General features: G+C 39.2%; 2 protein-coding genes across 5 annotated transcripts in view; one reads left to right on the plus strand and one right to left on the minus strand.

Annotated features, from left to right (window-relative positions):
- The window catches only part of ccdc90b (coiled-coil domain containing 90B), a 7,272-nt gene extending 5,501 nt beyond the window's left edge, over positions 1 to 1,771 (minus strand). The window contains exon 1 of one of the 2 annotated variants that reach the window (XM_046041034.1): positions 1,587 to 1,771. In XM_046041034.1, the coding sequence (XP_045896990.1) occupies positions 1,587 to 1,641 (55 nt within the window). In that variant the 5' untranslated portion in view covers positions 1,642 to 1,771. The remainder of the gene's footprint in view (positions 1 to 1,586) is intronic. The other variant, XM_046041035.1, reaches the window with a different exon arrangement.
- Positions 1,772 to 4,269: 2,498 nt separating this feature from the next.
- alg8 (ALG8 alpha-1,3-glucosyltransferase) overlaps positions 4,270 to 9,534 on the plus strand; it is a 13,102-nt gene continuing 7,837 nt past the window's right edge. For 2 of the 3 annotated variants that reach the window (XM_046041079.1, XM_046041080.1), the window contains exons 1-6: positions 4,270 to 4,416; positions 5,478 to 5,556; positions 5,983 to 6,176; positions 8,340 to 8,449; positions 8,783 to 8,850; positions 8,972 to 9,098. In XM_046041079.1, coding sequence (XP_045897035.1) covers positions 4,328 to 4,416; positions 5,478 to 5,556; positions 5,983 to 6,176; positions 8,340 to 8,449; positions 8,783 to 8,850; positions 8,972 to 9,098 — 667 coding nt within the window. In that variant the 5' untranslated portion in view covers positions 4,270 to 4,327. Of the gene's footprint in view, positions 4,417 to 4,628; positions 4,911 to 5,477; positions 5,557 to 5,982; positions 6,177 to 8,339; positions 8,450 to 8,782; positions 8,851 to 8,971; positions 9,099 to 9,534 lie in introns of those variants that run through there. The other variant, XM_046041081.1, reaches the window with a different exon arrangement.

The raw sequence follows: 9,534 nt of genomic DNA on the forward strand, positions 1-9,534 counted from the left end.
AATACTTTAAAGTAACACTTTACAGTAATACTATGGACTCTATAGTAATACTTTACAGTAATATTATGCACTCTACAGTAATACTTTACAGTAATACTATGGACTCTATAGTAATACTTTACAGTAACACTTTACAGTAATACTATGGACTCTATAGTAATACTTTACAGTAATACTATGGACTCTATAGTAATACTTTACAGTAACACTTTACAGTAATACTATGGACTCTATAGTAATACTTTAAAGTAACACTTTACAGTAATACTATGGACTCTATAGTAATACTTTACAGTAATATTATGCACTCTACAGTAATACTTTACAGTAATACTATGGACTCTATAGTAATACTTTACAGTAACACTTTACAGTAATACTATGGACTCTATAGTAATACTTTACAGTAATACTATGGACTCTATAGTAATACTTTACAGTAACACTTTACAGTAATACTATGGACTCTATAGTAATACTTTAAAGTAACACTTTACAGTAATACTATGGACTCTATAGTAATACTTTACAGTAATATTATGCACTCTACAGTAATACTTTACAGTAATACTATGGACTCTATAGTAATACTTTACAGTAACACTTTACAGTAATACTATGGACTCTATAGTAATACTTTACAGTAATACTATGGACTCTATAGTAATACTTTACAGTAACACTTTACAGTAATACTATGGACTCTATAGTAATACTTTAAAGTAACACTTTACAGTAATACTATGGACTCTATAGTAATACTTTACAGTAATATTATGCACTCTACAGTAATACTTTACAGTAATACTTTAGAGTAATACTATGCACTCTATAGTAATACTTTACAGTAATACTTTAGAGTAATACTATGCACTCTATAGTAACACTTTACAGTAATACTTTAGAGTAATACTATGCACTCTATAGTAACACTTTACAGTAATACTTTAGAGTAATACTATGCACTCTATAGTAACACTTTACAGTAATACTATGCACTCTATAGTAATACTTTACAGTAATACTTTAGAGTAATACTTTAGAGTAATACTATGCACTCTATAGTAATACTTTACAGTAATACTTTAGAGTAATACTTTAGAGTAATACTATGCACTCTATAGTAACACTTTACAGTAATACTATGCACTCTATAGTAATACTTTAGAGTAATACTTTAGAGTAATACTTTAGAGTAATACTATGCACTCTATAGTAACACTTTACAGTAATACTTTAGAGTAATACTATGCACTCTATAGTAACACTTTACAGTAATACTATGCACTCTATAGTAATACTTTACAGTAATACTATGCACTCTATAGTAATACTTTAGAGTAATACTTTAGAGTAATACTTTAGAGTAATACTATGCACTCTATAGTAATACTTTACAGTAATACTATGTGCTGTTTTTTGGGACGCTGGTACTATGACGTAATGACCCTCCCTTCTTCGTTGGTGTCCCGCAGAGCCCTCTCTCTCTCTCTCTCTCTCTCTCTCTCTCTCTCTGCGGGTCCTTCATGTGGGCTCGTCTCTCCCACAGACCGAACCGGTCTCTCCAGGTGGTTCTGGTTCCTCACCTCTCCATGTGGTTCCGACCCGCCGCAGGTCGAACCGCCGCAGCAGCGCGTTCATGTCGCGTTCAAGTGCTCCAATAAAGTTTCCTTAAACTGTGAAACTCCTGAGAAACAAACTACAAACTGTTCGCAGTGGCTGATCTCTCTCTAAAGAACTGCTCACAGACCGGAAACACTTCAGAGTTTCAGGCCGTCCTGCTGATGCATTCAGGGACCGTGGGAGATGTGTGAGTGGGCGTTGGTTTCTGAGGTGTGGCTAATAATTAAATCTATAGTGATGTTTTAATGGATTTTCATGAAGGAAATCTGTTATAAGATGAAGTAACTCAATACTTTATAAAACTGTGGTTTCACTCTGACTTTCTGAGGGAAGAACCGTCTCTGATGACCTGTTGTTGGTACTTTATACTGGAATAGTAACTCAACTTGTGGTAAATTGATAAAATGTTACTAAAAATACAGTATATGGACTATATTGACATCAAAAGTTAAAATTATAAGACTTTTACTAAACTATATTTTGACACAAACCTACTCTACAGGAAGTCAGTGTTGTACTTTAGTGGCATTGTTCTTAAATAAATTTAAACACAAAACACATTATTATTATTATTATTGTAATTTATTTTTTATTTTTGTGTTCAAAGGTGTTGATGTACGTTACCTGAGTATTTAAATTTTATGCATCTTTATCAAAGGAAAGGTTTGTATTTTTTTCCACACTATATTTATTTGATACCTGAAGTTACTATTTACTTTGTTTATTTAAAAACATCTAAAAACTTACGAGTGTATGATGCAGTTTTATACAGCAAATTAAACTAATAATATGTAAAATAGATAAAATTGGCTCCACCAGAGCCAGCGTCAACAGTAAAATGTAGCTTACATGTGAATGTAATAGAACAGAATGTAGAATAATGTTTGCCTGCATCTATGTATGTATTTATACAAAAGTACATTTGCTGGTAATATTTACCTGCCAAAGCAGGACTTTCTGTGATGGAGTATTTTTTTACATGGTGATATTTTGTACTTTTACTAAGAGGTATTAATACGTTTCCTACAACTGATCCAAGGCCCCTCAGTTTTAGAGGGGTCCACACAATTACAGAGAATTACCTTATTTTACAAAGGAAGCTCAAAATTCCTGAGTTTATGAGGTGAAATTTAAGGCATTGACATCTAAACTGTCCTCTCCTGCAGATTTAAGGCCAGACACCAACCAATGAAACTAAACAGGCTGAAAGGAAACATAAATAAAAGTTTTTTTTTAATTACAGTTATTTTTTTTTTGGCCAGAACTGGCAAATTAGGTAATTCCTCATTAAATGTGCACTGATTTGCATATGATCTTCTTATATACAGTCTATGCATATGACACAAACCCATTTTTCAGATAATATACCAAATTCCAGACATTTACAGAACGGTTTATCAAAATATTGTTTTTCATGGATTTATTCAAAACATACCTCTCGTATGTGTGACGGATCCTTTTTTCCCCACATATTCACAGATAAAATTCCACATAAAATGAAAATGATAAAAGATCATTAAAAAAAAAATCTGTAAATGTCTCACTATAAGACCTAAGAAACACTGTGTAAAAATTATGATGATCTAACTGCCTTGAAGGGCGAGCAAAATGACTTGGCATCTGAAAAAAAACATTGTCTGTTAAAGATTAATTAACGCAATAACAACACACTTAGCACACACATTACTGTTTATCACATGAACACATAGATATCTCTGATATATAGAAATAATAGTTTCAAAACAACTTAACATTTGAAAATTGACAGATTGAAGCAGAATCATCATTATGGGCTGTGGTGTCTCTCGCCTTAATTCATAACTTTAACAGAAACATTTAAACTACTATAGCAGCAAGCAGCGATTTCCAGGTTTAAACCTTTTTCCGCCTTAGCGAATTTCAAAATAATTTCACACACGTGGTCCAACATTGTTATTGAAAACATTCTGCCAGTTTTGTAATGATTGGACAAACAGTTTCTTTTTGCGTTAGATTACTTGCAGTTTTTTCATGTTCTTAGCGCCCCCTAGTGGTCGATTTGAATGAAACTTTCAGGGCATGTCTCAGACACTGGTCTAAACACACCCTGTGAGATTAGTGATGATTGGCCCAAAGACTGCTCATTTGTGTCCATTTATCTCATAAGCCACGCCCCCTTTTCGAAGTTCATTGGTTAATATCTTGAAAACGAAATGAGATATCAACAAGCTTTCTGCACCTTTTAATCAACTTGTTCAAATGATTATCCTCTGAAAATGTGGTGGCAATCGGAGCTAAGGTCTAGGATGAGATGTCAAAAAATTATTTTTCAAATAATTCAAAATGGCGGATGTTTTTTCTAGGCGGACCTTAATAGTCCGTGAGGCTTTTTTGTAGCGCACATTGAGCTGCACCTGCGTGAGAAATCTCAAGTCAATCGGACTCACTGTGTGAGGGCCGTGGTCTTTCAAAGTTTGCATCTTTTGGCCTTATTTACAGCGCCACCGTCTGGCCGATTGGGTTCATTTTTTCTATGGAAGCATTTGCACATAATTTCCAGTTATGTTATGTTATTTCCCCCGAGTTTCACCTTTCTAGCTCATTCCAGCTCACGGGTAATAAACAATAAAGTCGTGACAGCAGCTGGAGGATGTAAGCAGTGTTCAGTGTCCGGCTCGGAGCTGTCAATAAAGTTTTCGTTTACAAAATCAACAACATCGCCGTCATGGCGGAGCCCTCGGTGGACGGTTGGAGCTGGTTCCCGGCGTTAGCTCTGGGAGTTTCTTTACTGAAATGTCTGTTCATCAACGCCTAGTGAGTGAAATTACTTTGACGTGGAGTAGTTTCATAGAGCCGCGGAGATTCGGGATGAAACGGTCATTTAAAAGCTGCCGCGACGCTTGTTAGCAGGTTAGCATCCGGCTAGCGGCGATGCGATTAACTTGACGTGTTCTTAACTTCCCGGCTTCCGTCGCGGAACAACCTCGAAAAATGGCGCCGTCTTTCATTAGAAGTTTGTTTTGAAGCAAAGTTGCGAAGTTTCGCCCGCGTTATTAATAAGAACTGACAACCTGAGACACGTCTGGCTCAATTATTTAGATTATTATTTTGCTGTTGGTTTGTTACGTGCTGTTATAGCCGGTATGGAGGCGTAAGTCCTCAGAAATATGATAACATGCAATGCAATTTCTGTCCACGCCAAACGTCTCAGAAAAATCTCACATTTTAAGGATGTCTCGCTTCATTGCCAATGTCCACGCATCATAATCCATAACTGAGTGTATCAGTAGAGTCAGTATTAACTACTGGTAATTTCGGTATTAATACTACAGTTACATTTGTGGCTTACTTATTTAGTGTCAACCTGAGACTGTATTTAAATCAGTGTTATGCTCGTGTTACTATTATGTGCTTTTGTTTTTTTGTCTGGAAGAATTAAGTTAGATTGTAGTTCAGGTGAATGGCCAAACAAAACTCCTCTGTAAAAATCTGCCATTTTACGGGAGTCTTGTTTGTTTGCCAACATACACGTTTCATAAAACACTACTGAACACTTTAACTGAATAAGTAATAACCTTTAGTTTATTCAGGTTTGATCCAATCCAAGAAAGTCTGTAAACTGGTCCCAAATGTTTGGACTTTATTTCTCTCACTGATGACATCGTAGTGGAGCGTAACCAGTGATATGACCATTTCTAAACTCAAGTTAGTTGATCTCTAATCAAGAAGCAAAGAGCTTTCAGGTGCTGTCTTTGTCACATGAAACCAGACTTATGTTTGTTTGCTAGTAAGTGAGTCTATATTAAAGTGCCTGTTTCCCTATATGGAGTTTGGTGAGACTGATTATTATTAATGAGCTATTGTTTGTCTGTCAGTCATTCCACAGACTTCGAGGTGCACAGGAACTGGTTGGCCATCACTCACAGTCTGCCGGTGTCCAGGTGGTACCATGAGGTCGGTATGTGACGGGGGCGTTTCAGACAGGAAGTATTCTTGCTGAAATAAAACGTTAACCTCCAGGGGAATAACAGCAGAGATTCTTTTTCACACCACAAAGTGTCTTTTGTCTTCATCTACATGTAAATATTCTGCATGTTGGCTGTAAAGGCTCATGCACACCTTCAGTTTCTTGTAGACCGGTGAGATAAAATAAATCACAGGGCTTCAGACTAACTTTCTGCTGTGGTCGCACTGGTGCGCCTACATTTTTCATTTAGCTGCACCGCCACAAAAGTTAGGGTGCACCCACGACCCTAAAGACTGCGTTACCGAGCTGCACGTGATGGTGTTCCAGTGAAGAATCTGTATTATTTATAAACATCTCTGTCGCAGCGAAGATGAACTATAACGACATTTGGGTTTTGTTCCCCGCCCCTGTAGAACACGTCCGAGTGGACTCTGGACTACCCTCCGCTGTTCGCCTGGTTTGAATTCGGCCTGTCCCACGTGGCTCAGCACTTCGACAGAAACATGCTGCTGGTGGAGAATCTGGACTACGCCAGCCCGTCTACTGTACTGTTCCAGAGGCTGTCGGTCATCGCCACCGACGTGGTTTTTATGTACGCCGTCAGAGAGTGAGTCCAGAGTCTGATGGCTGCCTTCAGCTTTTTATTACCTCTAATGAAATCTCTGTCGATCCCACAGACGGAGCAGCTTTTATTAGTTCAGCACAAAGATGGTTCACAGCGGTTCAGATACATTTACTCATGAGTCAGACGCTTTTATCCAGTGACTCACATTTGAAGGACAACATTCGAACATTAATAAAGTGAGAGATCTACGAGTGACAACAGCTGATCGATGTTGAACAGCAGTTACTTTTAGTGAAATTTGTTTCACGCTAGGAGCAATAAAACATTGATAATTACCACAATATCATTTTTTTGAATCACAAACGAATCAGCACTTAATTTTTCTGCTAAGATATTTATTTTGTTGAGAAAAAGGGACTGAAGAAAAGACTTTACTCAGTTTTCCTCGTGCATAATAGTTGAAAACCGATTTTATCAGAATAGTTCTGAATGTTCTGCCTCAGATTTGTGAAGTGATCCGATGTTTGCTGACTGACTTTTTTGCGGCAGAAAAATAAAAAATAAATAAATTGATAGCGGCTGGTGCTGAAACAGATCTCAGCCATGACACAACAGTTACTCACACAATCACTTCCTCTTAAGTGATTGGGCCTCCAAAATTAAAGCGCAACAAGTTTTTGTGCAGCAATGCTTTATGACAAGCTTTTACTTTGAAGAGTTCGAGAGAACAACATTCAAAAGAGACTCTGGCCTGCTGGACACACCCGTCAGTAAACGTGTGATTGGATTCCCCTGAATTTCCTCAGGGAAATGAAAATAAGCGTCCGTACGTTTACGGATGCGGACCAAACGCCGGGACGCGCACGCACTGCAGCACATGCTTTATTGCGAGCATGTGCAAAAGTGTCCTTATAATTAATTAGTTTGACAAGGGAGAAAATAATACCCACAGTTTGTTGAAATCGATTTCACAACCTTCCTAAAGGGAGTCCCGCACAGTAACAGAGCTAAACTTGCTCACCACTATACAAAGATTTGAAATAATTTGACTGAAGTTTAAAACCACATTAGCTTTCACTCAGGAGCAAAAATCAGCTTTTAAACCTGAAAGAAATAAAGATTTGACTTTTATCCTGATAACTTTTCTGGCCTTATCGCCCAGCCCCAGTTCACGCTACACGACTCTATTCCTGATTTGCGAGTCACTGAACTCGCCGACTGTCAAGCTGTGATCGCAGAAACAACAGAAGGTGCCGGAGGAGGCGGTTTGTACGACCCTTGAACTGGTTGAGGCAGAATAAGAAGGACACGCCAAAAAAAGCGGAGGAGGAAATGTGACTCTACCGAGCCAACCAATCCCAGTTCTTGCTGTCTGCGTCACTGCAATGTGTGGCTACATTTTTGGGGACGCCCATTCGACGCAGAAGTATAAATTAAAAAGACCAAGCCCAAGACTTTAGGGGCTGAGACCAAGTCAAGACCAAGACCAGTTTCCCACATTACATGAGATCATTGATCTGAAAGAGCCACATTGCCATTAAAACACCCACATACAAACACTAAGAGCTTAAATCAACGTAAGCATCTTTATTCAACGCTCCTTTTCCATGTTTACTATTGACAGTGACAGTCGTTAACGGGAACAACACATTTTTTATTAGCGTTGTTGGTTACATTTGAAGCAACAAGTTTTACATCCAATCAAAGTTAAGATGTTAACAAATCAGACAATGCGAAAGCAATTTATTGATATTCCCAAAGTTATGGTCTTGACTGGTCTTGAAATAAAATCCCGAGTCCGTGACGAACCAAGATCATCAAAAAGTGGTCTTAAGACCAGTCTCGAGTACTACAACACTACTACTTGTGTTTATGTTTGGTATTAAAGCAGCAGTGACGAGCGAGGCGGCAAACGCTGAAAGCACAAATACAACAAAAGCTCGAATTCATGCTGTGATTTATTTATTGCCCGCAACGGGCTTCGAGGTCTGTTTTCTCCTGTTTGGTGGGCGTGTCTCAGGTGTTACCCAATCAGCTGCCACAAGTTTGTAAACACATCAGCGTTAAAAAAGGCAGGAGAATGCAGTGAGTTCGCAGCAGGGTGTTCAGGAAACCACAGTTTCTGTTTCGCTACGCTTTGTCTGCGCTGACCTCAGCCCTGGTGTTTCCAGTAGCTCGATGCTGATTGGCTCTGTCCTCCTCCAGGTGCTGCAGGTGTGTTCAGGAGCAGAAAGGCGCTCGGGACGTCTGGAACCGGCCGCCCTTCGTCTTGGCTGTTCTGCTGCTCTGGAACTTCGGCCTCCTCATCGTCGACCGTATCCTTCAGCTGCGACACCAGAACACGAGACAGACAGCTCGTTGACGGTCGGGTCGTTCTTCTGGAAATTATTCTCTAATCAGAAGTTTCGATCGTTTGGTGCAGGAGAAGGATGAAGAAGAAATATGTGCAGGAGTCTACGGCGAGAGAACTTGCGCAACAAAGTTCTGTAGATTGTTTAAAGACATTTTCAGTAAAGAGTTTAACGAGAGAGAAGTATAAAAACCTATAAATACACATTTACGTTTCATCGTTCAGGACATCAGTTTGTATCTTGCACAGTTCGACTCTTGCTCATCAGGATCAAACTTCCTTTAATTTTTGACCTCAGATATTCATTTCCAGTATAACGGCTTCCTGTTTGGCTTCCTGCTGCTGTCGGTGGCAAAACACCTGCAGGTACTCACCTGAGAGCGCCGCTGCACGCCGTCAATCAGAACGTGTGACAAAAGCTGCATGATTTATAATAAACACACTTGTTATTTTTGACCTGAACATAATGAGTTCATCTCTGGTTCAGTCTCGACACCTGCAGGGGGCGCTGCTGTTCGCCGTCCTGCTCAACCTGAAGCACATCTACCTGTACGTGGCTCCGGCCTACGGCATCTACCTGCTGAGGAGTTACTGCTTCGCTCAGGACAACAAAGGTAGGACACACACACACACACACACACACACACACACACACACACACACACACACACACCACAACCACACCACACCACCTGATCTATCAAACTTTTCTGTCGGACTAAATCAAACATCTCACCAGACACAAAACTGCAGGGCCGGCCCTGACAATGTTGGAGCCCCAGGCGAGATTTTAAATTGGCGCCCCCACCACCATGCCCAATCCTAAAAGCTGACCGCAGCTGTCGGGGTCATCACTCCTCCATCCACAGGAACTGTTCAGCTGCAAAACTCTCAATTTCAGCATTTTCAGTCAAGCCCGAAATTATTCATACCCCTGGCAAATTCTGACTTTAAGTTTCTTTTATTCAACCAGCATTAGAAATGACACCATGAAGATAATAAGACGATGTTCAGAGGCATCATTGTGGAAAAAATTTATTTAAAGTAAAA

Source organism: Micropterus dolomieu, linkage group LG23, assembly GCF_021292245.1.
Source record: "Micropterus dolomieu isolate WLL.071019.BEF.003 ecotype Adirondacks linkage group LG23, ASM2129224v1, whole genome shotgun sequence".
Lineage (NCBI taxonomy): Eukaryota > Metazoa > Chordata > Actinopteri > Centrarchiformes > Centrarchidae > Micropterus > Micropterus dolomieu.